Below are 20,040 nucleotides of genomic sequence, written 5' to 3'. Positions count from 1 at the left end.
ATTCTCTAATGCCTGGAGTGTTTATAACGATATTCTCTAATGCCTGGTGCGTTTATAACGATTTTCTTTAATGCCTGGTGTGTTTATATCGATATTCTCTAATGCCTGGTGTGTTTATATCGATATTCTCTAATGCCTGGTGTGTTTATATCGATATTCTCTAATGCCTGGTGTGTTTATATCGATATTCTCTAATGCCGGGTGTGTTTATATCGATATTCTCAAAATGCCTGGTGTGTTTATATCGATATTCTCTAATGCCTGGTGTGTTTATATCGATATTCTTTAATGCCTGGTGTATTTATATCGATATTCTCAAAATGCCTGGTGTGTTTATATCGATATTCTCTAATGCCTGGTGTATTTATATCGATATTCTCTAGTACCTGGTGTGTTTATATCGATATTCTCTATGCCTGGTGTGTTTATATCGATATTCTTTAATGCCTGGTGTGTTTATATCGATGTTCTCTAATGCCTGGTGTGTTTACAGCGATATTCTCTAATGCCTGGTGTGTTTATATCGATATTCTCTAATGCCTGGTGTGTTTATAACGATATTCTCTAATGCCTGGTGTGTTTATATCGATATTCTCTAATGCCTGGTGTGTTTATATCGATGTTCTCTAATGCCTGGTGTGTTTATATCGATATTATCTAATGCCTGGTGTGTTTATGTCGATATTCTCTAATGCCTGGTGTGTTTATAACGATATTCCCTCATAGAAATTGATAAATGTTAAATAAAAAAAGTAGTGTTTAAAAATAAAAGGGCAATTTCGTTCCTGCTGCAACAATTTAGGTGTGTAATTCATCGTACACCGGTTGACATTATTCCCCTGACACCGCCTAACCTAATTCATCTGACACCGTTTCAGCAACTTTCATAATCTGTATCAACATGTGTTAACACAAGATCTTCTTCACCTGTGTTATTACCATATACGGTTCACTGAATGCTATAGTTAAAAGTGTTTGTCATGCTCTGATTTCCATTATAGAATAGATGAGCTCCGCCGATACTTATTTCACCACTGAACTTGTGGACGGCTAGCAGATGAGCAACCGAACTTTTGACGGACGATACAATATGATCGAACAGAAAACAGATTCCAGGTCTTTAGAATCTGAGGATGGACTTCATAGTGACACGTGCTGTGGCCGCACGTGCTGTCGTGCCGTACAAAGATATCGAGATGATTCGTCATTCAGGCAGCACATAATGAGGACCGGATGTCTATATATATCACTGTTTACACTGGTAAGTATAGAATAACTCCAACCTGATTTATATTTCGTCGATTTTAGTAGTGAGCATACTTATGATCACTTGTATCTACGAACCAAGTGTTATCGACAACCGTCCTTTCTTCACCAACCTGTGTTATTGACATATGTTTCAAAACTCATGATTTTCTCTGATGATGTCGACAGCTATTGGAGACGCTCACAACAAAGATGGCGATAGTAACATTAAATCACATTGGGAATTCTTCTATTGTAAACAGTATTTTATTTTCTGAATAACATGAACATATAAGTATACATATTGAAACACATTGGGATTAGGAAAACAAGCTTGAAGCTTATATTAATCCTTCTCCCAGAAAATTATTTGTATAACGATTACGTATGGTGGCCTAATATACACTTATATTAATTTAGTGTTTAGTTAATTTTGGTGTAAAGGGAAAAACAAATAACAAAAAGGAATAAGTTGGTGGAATACATGGTTAATGTACAAATTGTATTACGTAACAATATTTTAGGAGTCTTATGTGCAATTTGCAAAGAAAAAATAATAAACGGGACAGTTACTGTCAGACAAATAGAATTATATTACTCAAAACAATATGTTTAGTCAAATTTCTTACTGTAAAAAATGAAATTTTGGACAGCATGAAAGATTTCCTCATTTTCTGTTACATTAAGGTCAGGGTCACCCCAAAGTAAATTTTCAATACTTAAATCATATGGTAAAGAGAACAAATAACGTTGTCTTAGGTTAGAATATTTATGACACATAAAAAGAAAAGGAACATTATCTTCTATATATCCGCAGCTACAAAATGGACTTTCAACAAGGTTTCTTCTAAATAAATGTTCATTCAGATTACTAAATTGTAGACGCAATCTTGAATGTAATACTTGTAGTTTTCGACTGCCAAAATTGAGGTAGGAATGAGGAAGTGGTTTGTCAATATTTAGATAAGATTTTAAAGAGTTAATAGACGGGTTATTTTTAATTATAGAAGGGACCGAATTCCATAAATCAATTGTTGAAGGAAGAAATGATTTTTGGTAAAAGTTTGTTCTACATCGTACAGGAATAAGTAGATCTGACTGTCTAGTTCTATAGTCACGTATATCAGAGTGCTGAGACGGGACAAGATTTGTGAGATATGCAGGAGTTAAATCATGGCACAACGGTATAATCTTATGTTTTGTTCTACGACTGGATAATTTTTCACATCCCGTGTCTTTGTAAAGAAGGTCAATGCTGGCTAATCGCGTAGCACCTGTCACTATTCTGGCGGCTTCAATTTATACAGATTCTAGTTTATCACTAAGATACAAGGGCAATGAATCCGAAACAATGTCTGCGTATTCCAAAATTGGCCTGATAAATGCAAAATATAATTTCTCTAGAGATTTTCTATCCAATGTAAATTTTAAATTCCTTAGTACTGCTAGTCGACATGATACTCTTTTAAAAAAAGAATCTATGTGCTCGTTCCAAGTAAGATTAGAAGAAAAATATAGACGAAGATGCTTATGTACATTAACGTCAGTTATTACAGTATTATTCATAATGATATGGGGTAAGTCTGGTCTTCGGTCTGTGTTTCTTTTGCTAATAAAAAGTGATTCTGTTTTGCTAGGGTTGAACGTCACTAACCATCTTGCTGCCCATTCCGAAATTTTGGATAGGTCACGGTTTATAGATTCAATCGCAGTGTCTACATTATCTATTATGACATATAAAGTGGTGTCATCTGCAAACAATTTAATTTTACAGCCAATATCAACTACTATGTCATTTATGTAGATTAAAAAGAGTAGTGGCCCCAATATAGACCCCTGGGGTACCCCAGCTGTAATTTTTCCGAACTCTGAAGTATTCCCATTTATCACTACCCTTTGCTTTCTGTTTTCCAAATAACTTTGAAACCACTTTAATAAATCACCCGAACTCCCAGCTAATTTCAATTTATGTATCAAACCCCTATGCCAAACACGATCGAAAGCTTTACTAATATCACAGAAAACAATTTGAACTTCTTTACCACTGTCAAGAGCTTTACCAATATCGTTTGAAATATCTAATAACTGATTTACAGCTGAGTCCCCAGGGGTAAATCCAGACTGTGAATCCGTAAAGAAATTCTGATATCGTATAAAGTTATAAACACGTTTAAATACACATCTTTCCATTAAATTTCCTATAATACTCAACAATGAAATGGGTCTGTAATTTGAAACACAACTCTTATCTCCCTTTTTAAAAATAGGTATTACATTTGCACATTTCCATTCATTAGGAAATAGTTTTGACTGTAACGACTTATTAAATAGTTGACATAGAGGATTGCACAATTGATTTATACCTTCTTTCAATAATTTAGGACTAATTAAATCTGGACCGGATGCTTTTGATGTGTCAAGTGTACTAATTGAATCTTTTACATTTTCAGAAGTTAAAAAAATATTTTCGAAAATTGCGTGAGGGTCAGTAGGAGTAGGTGTAATTGCATTACTATCATCAATATTAGATTGCCTAATGAAGAAATTATTTAAAAGAATAGCTTTATCACCATCCTCATAATACTCGTTACCTTCCGAAATAAGCATAGGAATCGAAGACGATTTCGAAGAGAATTTAGTAAATGTATTGGCTATTTTCCACCAATTCCTAGAAGATATGGATTCTGAATGAAGATTATTTGCTAATTTCATAAAATAGTTAGATTTTGATTTTCGAATTGCATCTACACAAAGATTCCGTATTTGTCGAAACTTACCCCAGTGATTCTGATTGTTTGTTAACTTAGCTTTATAATGTATTCTTTTTCTAGCCCTAATTAATCTACGAATATTATTATTCATCCAAGGAGGATCGTTTTTTCGTATAGTAACAATTTTATTTGGAATAGTTGCTGATGCTACTGCTAAAGGTTCTTTTGTAAATATTTTAGGCAACATAGTCACATCGTTTGCTTCAAATTTACCATTCCAGTCAATTTTATTTAGTTCGTCTCTATAATTTTGAAAGTTACCACTATTATATAACCAAATATTACGTTTAATGTTTGAACAGTTAGATAACTTTTTAATTTTGAAGTACGCATAAATTGGACAATGATACCTCTGGTTTACTGGAAGAAATGGATCTCCAACTAACACTTTTTCTATTAAATTCATATTATTAACAATTATAAGGTCTAAAGTTGATGAAGACGTTGCCGTGTAATGGAATTAATTGTGTGAGATTAAATTGCCGTAGCATATCTCTTATGAAATGGTTATTTGGAATTCGTTGATTTTCATTGAAATCCCCGGTTATGAAAATATCCATGTTAGTATTTGACGCTAATTCAATAGAATAATTTATAAGTTGCCATGATTCAACACCCAAATTGGATGGTCTATAAAATGTACCTAAGAGAATTCTTATATTTTTAAACTTAATTTCCAACCAAACACACTCAACATTATTAATTTCTAGATCACTTCGGCGCTTGACAATAATATTTTTTCGAACATAAACAGCTATACCCCCTCCAAGCCGCTCAGACCTACTACACAAGAATGGATTATGAAAATCATCAATAAGCAATTCATCGGAATTTTCAGTGATGGGATTTAACCAAGTTTCCGTAAAAGCCATTATATCTATATTATGGAGTTCAGTCATTAAGAGATCAATTTTTGGAAGCAAACTCTGAACGTTGTAATGTACAATACTGATATTATCTGATATGAGTGAAGTAGATGCGTTAGAGTATGGACCCGGGTTTGTTTCTATATCTCCGCATATATATAATAAATTATATATTTGAGGATCAGATTCAAACAGTATTCTATTGCGACAGTTTGAGAATAATGAGGTACTTTCTTGTCTGTTACGAGAATGTTTTGGAAAATATATACAGTAAAGAAATATTACAATCAATATGGCCCGTTCTTTAAAACAAAAAAGTAAATTCAAAAACAAAATTACTAACATATCTAAACGTTTTCGTGATGGAGGCAGAGTTGATCTTGGATGGAAGACGCCAGTTTTTTTAACACGATGACTAATAACATCGGAAGGCATCAAGTAATACCATTTACATAGAACTGAAGTAAAGACATGTTAAAACAAGCGTTTTCCACTCCAATGACCATCTGTGACATCTTGTAATTTTTAACCAAATAACCACCAATTAAACTAGTAAAAACAAAAAATAGTGAAGAGAAAAAACATATAATGCGGGAATGGATATCCGCAATATGGACTTAGGATTGACATTAATATTACGTTAATAGGTATTAATTAATAAATATGTATATATCGTAAAGAAAATGAGTAATTTCTTGTGTCAGACTGAGTACAGGTTAATACAAGTAAGCACGTACATTTACTCACGCATCGTCATTCTCACACGCACTCGCACTCTCCTTTGGAGTGTACGAATATGTTATGCAGTATAATACACATATATGCACCTTCTTACCTACAATAGCATCTATACTCTATTTATGTATACATATGAATACATATACGTGGTTACTCGCATACCATCTCACACGTTCTCCACATAGAATATACAGTTCACTACATAACATAATAATTATTAATTTAAAGAGCAAGCAACGACACGTGATGACAACCAAATCATACTTAATATTCGGATACGTACAGGACACTGGTGTACGAATAAACAGCCCTATACAGATTCAGTGTTTCAGAAATAATATTTCAATATATCGGATTGACAGATAGGCTTTATTACCACTTAACTTCACTCAACCCAGTAAATAAATTACAAATATGTTGCCGGGTGCAGCAACAGAACACAGTTACCTCCCCTATAAAACAGTCCGAAGGAGATTTTTATTCTAAAATACTTTATTGTTATAAAGATCTGTATCAATTTTAACTGGGAAAGTTAAAATAGAGGTGGTATTAATTATACTGTAGAAGTATATACACGGAGCATGATTGCCCAATAGAAAATAACTCAGAATTCGTTTGTGTCATTCTTTGAAAATATGATCAAATTCAATCAAGTCACGTTCTTTTTTGATGATAACTTTTTTTTTCAGCATTGGTTTTAATGAAAATTTTTCCATCAATGGACCATGTTTGTTTGATTTTTTTAGCTCGCACAAGCTTTCTAGCGTAATAGCATATGGTATCGCGCGTTTTGGTTAGGTCCTCATTGACTGCGACGTTTTCGTAACCTGGAGTGTTCCGGAAGTTTTTCCTGGCGGAGAGCAGACGACGCTTGTCATCATGATTGCGCAGACGTACAATAATTTGTCTTGTTTTACCATCAGACGGGGGTTCGATACGATGTGACCTGACGATGTCGCTAGGGTCCAAAATCGGGGCTGGACTTTCAGATGGTTTGATCTGATCTACTGCCTGTAGTATTAGGTTAGTAGTGTTTTCACCAGACGACTCTGGGATCCCAGAAAAACGAACACACTCCCTTCGACTGTATTGCTCCAGATCGTCAATTTCCATCTTAAGAGACTCATTTTCTGACTTTAATTCCAATATTTCCCTTTTTAGGGGAATTATTTCGTTCTGGATGAGAGTTTTAATATCTGGTAACATAATGCTACTGACAGTGATTGCTATGCGCTGAATGCCAAAGTCTGACAGACCTACATTTACGGGAGCAACAGGAGGGGTAGAGGTCATGGTTGGATGGAACTGGAGAAATTGCTGCTGATGATGTTGCGTCGACAATTGGAGCTGGGGCTTGGGCGGTACCTGCGAGATGTCCGAGTCCATATTCAACACAGTGTCAGAGTTAAGAAAACTTTCATGCAGATTGATACTGTCACCAGTTACTTTATTTTTTTTGTAGAACGAGAGTTCGATGTAATTTTAGAGCGATCACGTTTCAAACTGTTCATTATACAAGATACACGTTCATGATATCATATGCAACAAGCCAAGAAATACACTCGGTACTCGTCTCCAACTATATGTCGCCCTTACGGGTTTGAACAGGTGTGTAGTCAATCAAGTAAACAATCTATTTATAGCGACGGTCAGCTCACCTGTATCACATAAGCACGTACTCGGTATACTCAACAACCTGAAATTGTCATATTCAAATTCATGTTCAATACACGGACTTTTTTACCATTTTTCCCATATACATGTTTCCAAACACAGTATGATTCCTTCACCTATCTTCTGGAAAGTCCATATTGCCATATCCGGACAAATAATCACATTTTCTCCGGAGTGGTGTGTAAGGCGACCACCAAACTGTACGGTCACGTGGAATTATTCTGTTGAGCGATACGAGGTTGCACGTGCTTGATGTTCGTTACAGGAGTGTTTTGTTGTAAATATTTCAGTGAATTTGAGTGTTAATGAGATTCCGTGGACGTGTTGGTATTTTGTATGTATTTTTGATATTGATACAATTTTGTGTTACAGCGGAGTAGCACACCTGTACAGACGAGGTATAGAATTAAAAACCTTCTTGGTGATAAAATATATGGAGTTAGGGAACTTACGACAGAAAAAAACTCAGACAAGATTCTTATGAAAAATATCGTATCATTTTTATATCGTTTATCGTTATTTAAACGTGTTAGGGTACTGAAGAAGATAGACATAACAAAACAACAGATTTCTTATCTAATTTGTACAGTTACTATATGCCTAGATAACGTGAATAGAGAGAATAGCAACACCTGTAATGTGTAACTGATGCTATCTGATATCGGACACCAGTAAGACATCGTGTTCAGATAGTGAGTTGTATACACAAGGAGCTTAGACCGACGTCATTATATATATATATATATTATTTATATGTACTATATGTATTATTTACCGAACCATTTTTAAATTAGCACTAATAATACTAACACATTTAAGCTTGGGTTCGAAGTGATGTCAATGTCATACTTACGGCATAGTGAATTACTTCAAATATTGTCATGTAGGTAATGAATGTATGTTTATCTATATTTCTGCAGCACAGTAAAAGTTGGAAGATCATGATGAATGCATTTCCTTCCAGACATCTAACCGTGTTCGTGGCATCATCATTAACATATAGTTTTCTTTGTTAGGAAAGCCAAGAAAACCTTCATAAAAATAAAGTTATTTTAGCTAGGCAGTAAGACTTACTTTTTGATAGAAAATCTTGACATTTTTCAGGGATTTGCCAAAGGTCAAATTGGACCCTCTCTCATAGACCTTCAAATCATCAGTGGAGTGGGCTTGGGAGAGGGTTCCGCCCTCCTGACCACAATATACCTCGGCTACATGGGCGGGGCCTGCGTGGGCGGAGCCATCTACAGCAGAGTGAGGAAGACTTACATTCTGACAGGCGCGAAATCCTTGCTGTCCGTTGTCACATTAGTGATACCATGGTGTTCCGTCTACTGGATGATGGTCGTCGTCTTTTGTTTTTTTGGGTTAAGCCTTGGAGTCACAGATTCAGGTACTAGTTTTAATACACGCTGACTAACCCTTGACCTTATTACGAATACCCTTGTCTGTCTCCGCGTCTGCTTACTCCCTAAAACCAATATCAGCTGTGATAAACAGTTTAATTTATATAGATATTCATTTGAATCTCTATGTTGCTTACTGTTGACTCTCTAGTGCAATGCCCATCTAGAGAATACATGTAATAAGCACTCAAAAAAATCAAGTAATATTCGCCGAACGTTTCAGGTTTTGCTGCTCGAAGTCATATTGCTCCATGGCCGTGTTACCTAGCTCTTTATCTATTGTAATGGTTGCATGGTGGCGGGAGTGAGAACATTAGCTTCTTGCGTGTGATTTCTCTTCGGTGGCAAACGCTTTCATGATCGGTCTAGGAGTGTATAGGATTGTTTGGGCCCTAGTTGCCATAAACAGGCAACCATACATTTGGGAAGTCTATGCGGTCCTCTATGAACAGTCACGTGCTTCTGTCTTATAAACTGATACTCTCTACTATAACTATCAAGTCATCTCCCTCTCTATCTTTCATTGGAACTTTCTACCTCTAATTATGAGAAGTGTCTTAAGTTTAAGCTCTCAACATTATCTGTGAGTTTTTTTGACAGTTCTAGTTTCCCGTGATTGCTTCACTGTCGCGTCTGTGAAGGACGAAACAGTTGTATGATGTAGCACCACTGATGAGTTCAAGAGGGACGAAACAGCTGTATGGTGTAGCACCACTGATGAGTTCAAGAGGGACGAAACAGCTGTATGGTGTAGCATCACTGATGAGTTCAAGAGGGACGAAACAGCTGTATGGTGTAGCATCACTGATGAGTTCAAGAGGGACGAAACAGCTGTATGGTGTAGCACCACTGATGAATTCAAGAGGAACGAAACAGCTGTATGGTGTAGCATCACTGATGAGTTCAAGAGGGACGAAACAGCTGTATGGTGTAGCACCACTGATGAGTTCAAGAGGAACGAAACAGCTGTATGGTGTAGCACCACTGATGAGTTCAAGAGGGACGAAACAGCTGTATGGTGTAGCACCAATGATGAGTTCAAGAGTGACGAAACAGCTGTATGGTGTAGCACCACTGATGAGTTCAAGAGGAACGAAACAGCTGTATGGTGTAGCACCACTGATGAGTTCAAGAGGGACGAAACAGCTGTATGGTGTAGCACCACTGACGAGTTCAAGAGGGACGAAACAGCCTTATGATGTAGCATCACTGAAAAGTCCTAGAAGGACGAAATAGTTGTATGGTGTAGTACTACTGACGAGTTCAAGAGTGACGAAACAGCTGTATGATGCAGTTTAATTCATCATGTAACTTAACGGAATCTGAATCTAGTTTTGTTTTGATTGATGTTAATTCTCACAGAACTTTTTTTGTCTTTTGAATGTGTACTGACTCGCAAACTACGCAAAGATACTTGCAAAATTATTCAAAAGTATCACTAGAAAAAGTAATCTGCTTTCAATCATTTGTCCTGGTCTTGTTTATAATGTTATATACAAACTGTTTAATATTATTTGCCTTCTTCCCGTTAATGTGGGAGACAATATGTTATTTTCTATAGTTTTGGCAGAAGTTTTATGTACTTATGATCTTCGTTTAGAATATCTTTGTCTACATCATACGTATTTTTATGCTCCCCAAAATTTTCGGGAGAGCATATAGTCGCCGCCTTGGCTGTCTGTCCGTCCGTCCTTTCGTGTCCGTAGCATAAGTTTGCGGACAGCTAAGCAAGGATCGTGGGACTTAATGTATACTTTGGTTATACTAAGGGGATGTTCAGTGTACCAAATACAGGACACGATCTCTTGGTCACATATCTATTGCCTTTTGTAAATTTTTTTTGTTTAGAGCACAGCTTTAAATTGCTTGCTCTTAAACTGAGATAATGTTACTTGATGTACACTTGGCTGTATTAAGACAATGTGCAGGTACAATTATAACATATGGTGATATATTGTGTTAAGTAGCTAGGTACACTTATAATGTATGGTGATATATTGTGTTAAATAGCTAGGCACACTTATAACGTATGGTGATATATTGTGTTAAGTAGCTAGGTACACTTATAATGTATGGTGACATATTGTGTTAAGTAGCTTTGTACAATTATAACGTATGGTGATATATTGTGTTAAGTAGCTAGGTACAATTATAACGTATGGTGAAATATTGTTTTAAGTAGCTAGGTACAATTATAACATATGGTGATATATTGTGTTAAGTAGCTAAGTACACTTAAAACGTATGGTGATATATTGTGTTAAGTAGCTGGGTACAATTATAACGTATGGTGATATATTGTGTTAAGTAGCTAGGTACAATCATAACGTATGGTGATATATTGTGTTAAGTAGCTGGGTACAATCATAACGTATGGTGATATATTGTGTTAAGTAGATTTGCACAATTAAAACGTATGGTGATATATTGTGTTAAGTAGCTAAGTACACTTATAACGTATGGTGATATATTGTGTTAAGTAGCTGGGTACAATCATAACGTATGGTGATATATTGTGTTAAGTAGCTGGGTACAATCATAACGTATGGTGATATATTGTGTTAAGTAGCTAGGTACAATTATAACGTATGGTGAAATATTGTTTTAAGTAGCTGGGTACAATTATAATGTATGGTGATATATTGTGTTAAGTAGCTGGGTACAATTATAACGTATGGTGATATATTGTGTTTCAGTTGCTAGTGGAGACTTACAAAATACCTGGGGTAAGGATGGGCGACCGTACATGCAAGGGATGCAGCTGATGTATGCAGTTGGAGTCGCCGTGGCCCCCCTGATTGCTGCCCCTTTCTTGTACTCTCCAGTGCCCCCTAACGTCCGACAAAACGAATCCGATATCGATTTATGTGTCTTTCAATCTAATGAAACAAAGTTATCGACTGCTTTCTCCTGTTTTAACAGGGAATCATACAATGTATCTAAGAATGGTTCAGTATCTTTTAATCACCCGTCACGAGGAAAGACACAGCTCTACATGTCATATATGTTTACCACCGCGTTCAGTGTTATCGTTTGCTTAGCCTTCGTTGCATTCTACTTCCGGTTTGAACGCCAATCTCAAAATACTACAAATGAATTGAGCATTCCGAAAGAATTTGAGACAAGAAAGCTGCCAAAATCATTGAAATGTTTCACACTCGGGATGTTAGTATCTATTTCCGGTTTGATCTGTTGTATTGATGATACATTTCTCGGATTCCTAACCACATTCTGCGTGAAATATCTTAACTGGACTAAACCGCAAGGGGCCATGTTGACGTCAGCGTCTAGTTTCGTGGTAGTGATTGGCAGAATGTTAGCTGTAGTTTTCATACAGCTAATTAGCCCAATGACTCTCATAGGTGTCCATTGTTTCGTGACAATGCTATCATTTGTGGGATTATATGTAAGCGCCGTTCGCTTTTCTTCCATAGGAGTGTGTATTGCCTCCCTTGTATTTGGGTATGGGAAGTCAGCCATTTTGGCCAGTGTGTTTTCCTGGATTGAGGAGATCGTGAGCCCGGTGACTGGTAAAATTTCGGCCTTAGTCTTTTTCGTGATAACCGCTTTGACGGCCATGAATCCTGTTATTCTAGGCAACATGATGGAAAACTTAACAAGTATTTGGTTTGCATTATTATTACTAGGAGAAAGTATAGTACTGTTTGTTGTCTATATCGCCACGATGGTGTTATCGAGGTATATTATAGCGAATTATGGATACACGTACAGTAAACGTGACACAACTATTGATATTACATTAGTTGAAGAACAAGATTTAACAAGCCGATAACGTTGGTCATCAACCATGACTAGAAATGTGCTTAGGGAGTTGACGTTGACTCGGAGTCTGTCCTAATACACCATATAGCAGGGTTAGAAAAGTCCACTCGTCCGCTCGTCTAGACGAGTCAAAGCTACTTGCGGGCGAGTGATTTGTTTCAGCTACTTGGCGGGCGAGTGAAATTTGTAGTTCTGACTATTGAATATTCCATAATAAATGACGTTTATTAACTTAAACACTCTTAAAACTAAACTAATTCAGATCTACTGATAGTCAATCAAATACATCGATGTAGTATCCTTGTTTACACCACGTGTCAAGACTAGGGCTGATCCAGACTACGCGAAAACCTATTACGTCACCACAAATGTAAACAAGGTTGTTTTGTGAACGTAGTTACTGTCAAAAAGTCGATGTTCTCGCTCGCGTTAACAGTGAATAAAATATGAGTAAAACAATAAAAGAAAGTATTGAGTTCAAACATTTGATATAGAAATTGATAATAACAGTTCCTTAAATTACTTTTTTCTGCGGGTGAGTGAATATTGGATTCAGGCAAGTGAATTTCAATGGAGGAGATGGCAGCTCACCTGAGTGGTGTGTAGTTTGTGGCTTTGACAATTTTGGTAACTTTTATTGGTTTATATCAGATGGATTTTCTTGATTTTGGTATGAAGTTGTTTAGAACATCACTGTAGATAACATATATTACATTGGACTCATAATTCCATCCGGAAAGTTTGCAATTTGGTGTTTTTTATGCAAATTCCTTCGTGGAATTGTGCAGTGCTGAGTTGTGTTCAGGGATTATACCTACCTGTATAGCTAACACCTCTAAAGAGACAGTGTACTTTACCTGTTCACCATGACTGAGGAAAACCAGCAAGACTTGACCAGGGATTATAGCACTACCCGGCAACCCATTTAAAGATCTAGAATAGTCACCAATAGTACTGACAGTGAAGACCAAGTCTTTGAGGTAGAGGATATTAACAACAAGTTGGAAACCATTATGAAAACAACGGTGAAAACTGAGGATGATGCGATTAGCATGATGGGGGTTTAATATTGATGCTTAGTCTCCGACGTATGCCCTTTGCTTAAATATTAATGAAAAATAACTTTTGATATCTTAGTAGTCTGAGGGATATGTTTCGCACATGAAGTGTACGGATCCTGTACAGTACAAATGCATTATTTATTAAAATAAAACCTTAAATTGTCATAGTTTAACATAGCTGCAAGCTTAACTATGAGGGAGTCACTCTTGATAAGTATTTCAGCTAATGGCCAGGGCCTTGGGAATAAGGATAAAAGAAAAGACGTTTTTTTCATATTTTAGGAGTAAAAAATACAAGATCTATTGTATTCAAGATACACATTTCACGCATCAGATTGAAAATAGAATAAGTTTAGAATGGGGATATGATTGTTTTTTTAGTTCCTTTTCTATTAACTCAAGAGGGGTTGCAATATTGTTAAATAATAATTTTGAACATAAAGTTTTTAAAGTGAAAAAAGACAATACTGGGAATTTTTTGGCTTTGGATATAGCTATTGATGGAAAACAGATTACACTTATTACAATTTACGCTCCAAACACAGATACACCAATTTTTTTTGAAAACATAGCAAACGCTATTGAGGATTTCGGTAACGAATCAGAGATAATATGTGGGGATTTCAACTTAGTTTTAAAACCTAGCATAGATTATGAAAATTATAAGCATATCAATAATCCAAGGTCTAGGGATAAGTTAATACAAATTATGGAGAGTTATAATCTTACAGATGTGTATAGAGAACATTACCCTGATTGAAAACGATACTCATGGAGGAAACTAAACCCTAGGAAACAAGCCCGTTTAGATTTTTTTTAATATCGGAAAACCTATTATCTAGTGTTAAGAAAGTAAATATAGAACCTAGTTATAGATCTGACCATTCAATGCCAATAATGAAGATAAAATTCAATGATTTCAAAAAGGGGAAAGGTCTGTGGAAATTTAATAACTCACTCTTGGAAGACTTTCAATATTTAGACCTTGTAAAATCAACAATACATGAAGTAAAATAACAATACGCTATACCAGTCTATAATTTTGCTAAACTTGATGAAATACATGATAATGATATAAACTTTATCATAAATGATCAGCTATTTTTAGAAACATTACTTATGGAAATTAGGGGGAAAACTATCTCATACTCCTCTTTCAAGAAAAAGGAACGAGGTCAAATAGAAAATGAACTAAGGGAAGAAATAGCAGAGCTAGAGGCTAGGGAAAATATACCATTAGATGTCTTAGAGTTAAAAAAAGGCTGACTTAGAAAAGAGCAGAAAACAGAAACTTAAGGGTAGTATTATCAGATCAAAGGCAAGATGGATAGAGGATGGGGAAAAACCGACAAGTTATTTTTGCAACCTAGAAAAAAGAAATTTTACTAATAAAATCATGCCTAAAATAGAAAAAGATGATGGAGTAATTATTTCAAACCAAGATGGTATCTTAATTGAAATTACCAAATTCTATAAATCTTTATATGATCGTTATGATAATACAGAGAGGGTTGATTTAAACACAATTTATAGAAAAGATTTTGAGATTCCAAAATTGAATGTAATATGTTAGAAGGACCTATTCAATATCATGAGGCAGCTGCGACTTTGAAGAAAATGAAAAATAACAAAAGCCCTGGTTCAGATGGATTTACAGTTGAATTCTTTAAATGCTTTTGGAAAAGTATTGGTTATTTTATATTAAGATCAATCAATTTTGGATACTCAACTGGCGAACTTTCTATAACACAGAAACAGGGCATCATTACATGTTAACCAAAGGGAGATAAACCTAGGCAATTTCTTAAAAACTGGCGACCAATTTCTCTATTGAATACTGTATATAAAATTGCATCTGGAGTGATCACAAGTAGAATTAAGACTGTATTAGATAAATTAATAAATATGGATCAAACTGGATTTATTAGTGGGAGGTACATGGGAGAAAACACAAGATTAATCTATGATATGATGCAATATGCAGAGGAATTTGATCTTCCTGGCCTGTTACTTATTATAGATTTTGAGAAAGCCTTTGATTCTGTGTCATATAAATTTGTTGATGAAGTTTTACTTTTTTTTTTAATTTCGGACCTAGTATGAGAAAATGGATAACGACTTTGCGCAATAATTGTAAATCTGCAATAAATCAAGGTGGTAGTTTATCTCCCTTTTTCGACTTGAAACGAGGCTGTCGACAAGGTGATCCTATTTCCGCTTATTTATTCATATTATGTTCTGAAATTTTGGCCCTTAGAATCAAAAATAATAGAAAAATAAAAGGTATATCAATAGATGAGGAACTAATTTTATTATCTCAATATGCAGATGATACCACAGTTATTCTTGATGGTACAGAAATATCATTAAAAGAAACAATGAAGGAGTTCGATTTTTTTGCAAAACTATCAGGGTTAAGAATAAACGAATCAAAAACTGAGGTTGTATGGATAGGAAGTAAAAAATATAGTAATGAAACTTTCTTTCCTGAATGGAGACTACAATGGGGAAATACAAAGTTCTCGGTTTTAGGGATAGACTTCGATGTAGATTTGCATAAAATAACAAAATTAAACTATGATAAAAAACTTGTGAAAATTAAAAGTATACTTAAAATGTGGAGTAGAAGACTACTTACTCCAATTGGAAGACTAACAGTAATTAAAACTTTGGTAATCTCTCAACTAAATCATCTTTTTATTTCACTTCCAAATCCTGATGAAACCTTTATCAAGACTCTTAACACAGAATTATACCATTTCCTATGGAATAGTAAAGTTGATAAGGTTAAACAAGACATTGTTATTAAAGAATATTTAGATGGGGGACTAAAAATGATACATATTATTTCTTTTATAAATTCACTAAAATCTGTTTGGATTCGTAGATTACATTTTGGAAAAGGCAAGTGGAGAAATATTCTTCATGCTAAATTAAACAGTAATATACTTAGTAATTGTGGAAGTGATTTAATTCATGACAACATTAAGAAAACTAAAAATTTATTTTGGAAAGATGTACTAAAATCATGGCTGAAAGTAGTTCAGTCTAGCAGTAGTAATAACTATGAATCCTTTTTGATGTCTCCATTATGGTTCAATAATGATATAAAAATAGCACATAAAACTGTATTCTACAATGATTGGTATCAAAAAGAGTTAAGGATTATTAATGATATAGTTGGTGATAATGGTAAGTGTCTTTCTTATGAAGTTTTCAAGCATAAATATAACATTAGGTGCAACTTTTTAAAGTATCATGGAATCACATCAGTAATAGCAAAAGCACTACACAAATACCAACAAAATAATGAACATGTATCTATAAAATATCCTTATATTCCATCAAGTTTAGAAATTAGTGAGAAGGGAGCCAGAGACATGTATGATGTTCTAAGTAAAAATAATGTCACACCCACAGGTAAATTAAAATGGATTAACTACGATATTAATGATGACACATGGAAACAAATCTACATACTTCCTTTTAAAGTCACTAAAAATACCAAATTTCAATGGTTTCAATATAAAATTAATCACCACATTTTGACTACCAACTCTGTGTTGTTTAAAATGGGTTTATCTGATACCTCATTATGTTCATTATGTAAAACAAATAGAGAAACAATTGAACACATTTTGTGGGGTTGTCAAGAGGTGAGACGACTGTTACTTAGCTTTGAGAGACTGTCTCAGATTTTTCGTATTAACTTTATATTAAATAAGAAATCTTTCCTTTTTGGTTTCTTAAGAAATGATAAAACAAAGGATGCAGTTGACAATCTGATAAGTTTAATCATTAAATATTATATATATAAAACAAAATGTCTTAACAATAGCTTATCTATACTTGCACTTTTAAATGAGATTAAGGAAACTTATAAAGTGCAAACGTATATATCGAAAAATCAAAATGAATCCGAGAAATTTAAAACCTTTTGGAGAAAATGGTCAACTCTATTAGAATCTAATCCTCACACATAATTCTCTCAAAAGCTGCTTACTTAGTAATGATAGTCAACACTCCTGTTCCTTTCCTAGAAAAAAAATAAAAATAGATAAGTATCACATTTCTTTTAGCACTGTACTATGTTACACTGTTTTTTGTTTTTTGTTTGTTTTATGTCTATTGTCTAGTCTATCTGTTTGATATCTCTTGTCTAGAATGTCACTTGTACAACCTATTTGTATGTCTGTCCTGCTTGTTTACCATGTTTTGTTGTTTATGTAAATATTTCTACTTGCTTGTCTGTCTATTTATATTAGGTTTACCAAAATATCTATTGTTTCTAATGGCTACATGTAAGTGTCTACATGGAAGTGTGTTTGTATGATGAATGAGAGGCATCCTGCGTGATGGCACTTATCTGTACGGAGGCTGATCCCAGGGCTCCTCAACCCTGGCAGCCTCCTCCGAATTCATTGCTGAGGGAATAAATATTTTTCTAAACTTAAAAAAAAAATGTGAATTTCAAGTTTCACTTGCCCGACAGACTAGCAGATGAAAACATATTTGTCTAACCCTGTATACAAATATTTTAAAATACTATTAAGTTAGTTTTCTTTTTTTTTTTTCGGACCAAATTCTCAAACATAAAAGCAAAAATGGTGTGTGGTTGTTGGCTATGGTGTCAGGCCTTTTAATGGTTTTACTTTTTACACCTATTAATAATTGGAAAAATACTTTAAAAGTATCACTATAGAATATATACAAATGTATCTTTAGGTGAAGATATCAACTCCAAAGTATCGATAGTCCATATTTGTAGTGTCAGTATGAAGAGACATGAAGTTTTAATGACATGTTGTTTGATACCTTTAGCCAAAAAACTAAATAAAACCTCGATTTAACAATTTGCTTCTAGACCTTTTTGTTATTGACAAGGATCCTCACACTTCAGTGCTCTCATTCTTCAAATGCTTCTTTCACAATATGCAAGCACAGCATTCGTATATACACGTATCAAATATATCCATAATCTTCATTAACAAACCTTTACACATTATTTAATCGAGCATGCATCGAATATTCGTCTGGACTATAATGCATAACAAAAATTCCATATATGATATATTCACATACTAACAAGGCTTTCTCTCTGTAGTCAATATATTTACACCAAATCAAATACACAAACACACATACTCCACACCTGGCCAAAACTATATAACCCGCAAAGACACATACTCTACACCTGGCCTTAACTAGATAGTCCTCACAGACACATACTCTACACCTGGCCTCATCTAGATAGTCCTCACAGACACATACTCCTCACCTGGCCTCATCTAGATAGTCCTCACAGACACATACTCCTCACCTGGCCTCATCTAGATAGTCCTCACAGACACATACTCTACACCTGGCCTCAACTAGATAGTCCTCACAGACACATACTCTACACCTGGCCTCAACTATATAGTCCTCACAGACACATACTCTAAACCTGGCCTCATCTAGATAGTTCTCACAGACACATACTCTACACCTGGCCTCAACTATATAGTCCTCACAGACACATACTCTACACCTGGCCTCAACTATATAGTCCTCACAGACACATACTCTACACCTGGACTCATCTATATAGTCCTCACAGACACATACTCTACACCTGGCCTCAACTAGATAGTCCTCACAGACACATACTCTACACCTGGCCTCATCTATATAGTCCTCACAGACACATACTCTACACCTGGCCTCATCTAGATAGTCCTCACAGACACATACTCTACACCTGGCCTCATCTAGATAGTCCTCACAGACACATACTCTACACCTGGCCTCATCTATATAGTCCTCACAGACACATACTCTACACCTGGCCTCAACTATATAGTCCTCACAGACACATACTCTACACCTGGCCTCAACTATATAGTCCTCACAGACACATACTCCTCACCTGGCCTCAACTATATAGTCCTCACAGACACATACTCTACACCTGGCCTCAACTATATAGTCCTCACAGACACATACTCTACACCTGGCCTCATCTATATAGTCCTCACAGACACATACTCTACACCTGGCCTCAACTAGATAGTCCTCACAGACACATACTCTACACCTTGCCTCATCTAGATGGTCCTCACAGACACATACTCCTCACCTGGCCTCATCTAGATAGTCCTCACAGACACATACTCTACACCTGGCCTCATCTAGATAGTCCTCACAGACACATACTCTACACCTGGCCTCAACTAGATAGTCCTCACAGACACATACTCTACACCTGGCCTCAACTATATAGTCCTCACAGACACATACTCTACACCTGGCCTCAACTATATAGTCCTCACAGACACATACTCTACACATGGCCTCATCTATATAGTCCTCACAGACACATACTCTACACCTGGCCTCATCTATATAGTCTCGATAGACGTGTCAAGGGCGCAAACAAATTATGGTAGCGTTACATTAAGAACATTTCTTTCACTAACTATATTTTTCTATTCATTTTTTGTATGTCTGAAGGATCATT

The 20,040-nt window shown here is 35.3% G+C and overlaps 1 protein-coding gene across 1 annotated transcript; it reads left to right on the top strand.

Moving 5' to 3' along the window:
* Positions 1-7,159: 7,159 nt before the first annotated feature.
* Positions 7,160-14,807, top strand: LOC132552536 (sodium-dependent glucose transporter 1A-like). Its single transcript, XM_060216714.1, has 4 exons — positions 7,160-7,228; positions 8,399-8,684; positions 11,394-12,317; positions 14,650-14,807. The coding sequence occupies exons 1-4, from the start codon at positions 7,160-7,162 to the stop codon at positions 14,805-14,807; spliced, it is 1,437 nt and encodes a 478-aa protein (XP_060072697.1).
* The last annotated feature ends 5,233 nt before the right edge of the window (positions 14,808-20,040 follow it).

This window comes from Ylistrum balloti, unplaced genomic scaffold (assembly GCF_031769215.1).
Source record: "Ylistrum balloti isolate Yb309-2 unplaced genomic scaffold, AGI_CSIRO_Ybal_v1 Utg370254, whole genome shotgun sequence".
Taxonomy (NCBI): domain Eukaryota; kingdom Metazoa; phylum Mollusca; class Bivalvia; order Pectinida; family Pectinidae; genus Ylistrum; species Ylistrum balloti.
The sequence above is the reverse complement of the archived record's forward strand: the minus strand, read 5'-3'. Positions and strand labels throughout refer to the sequence as shown.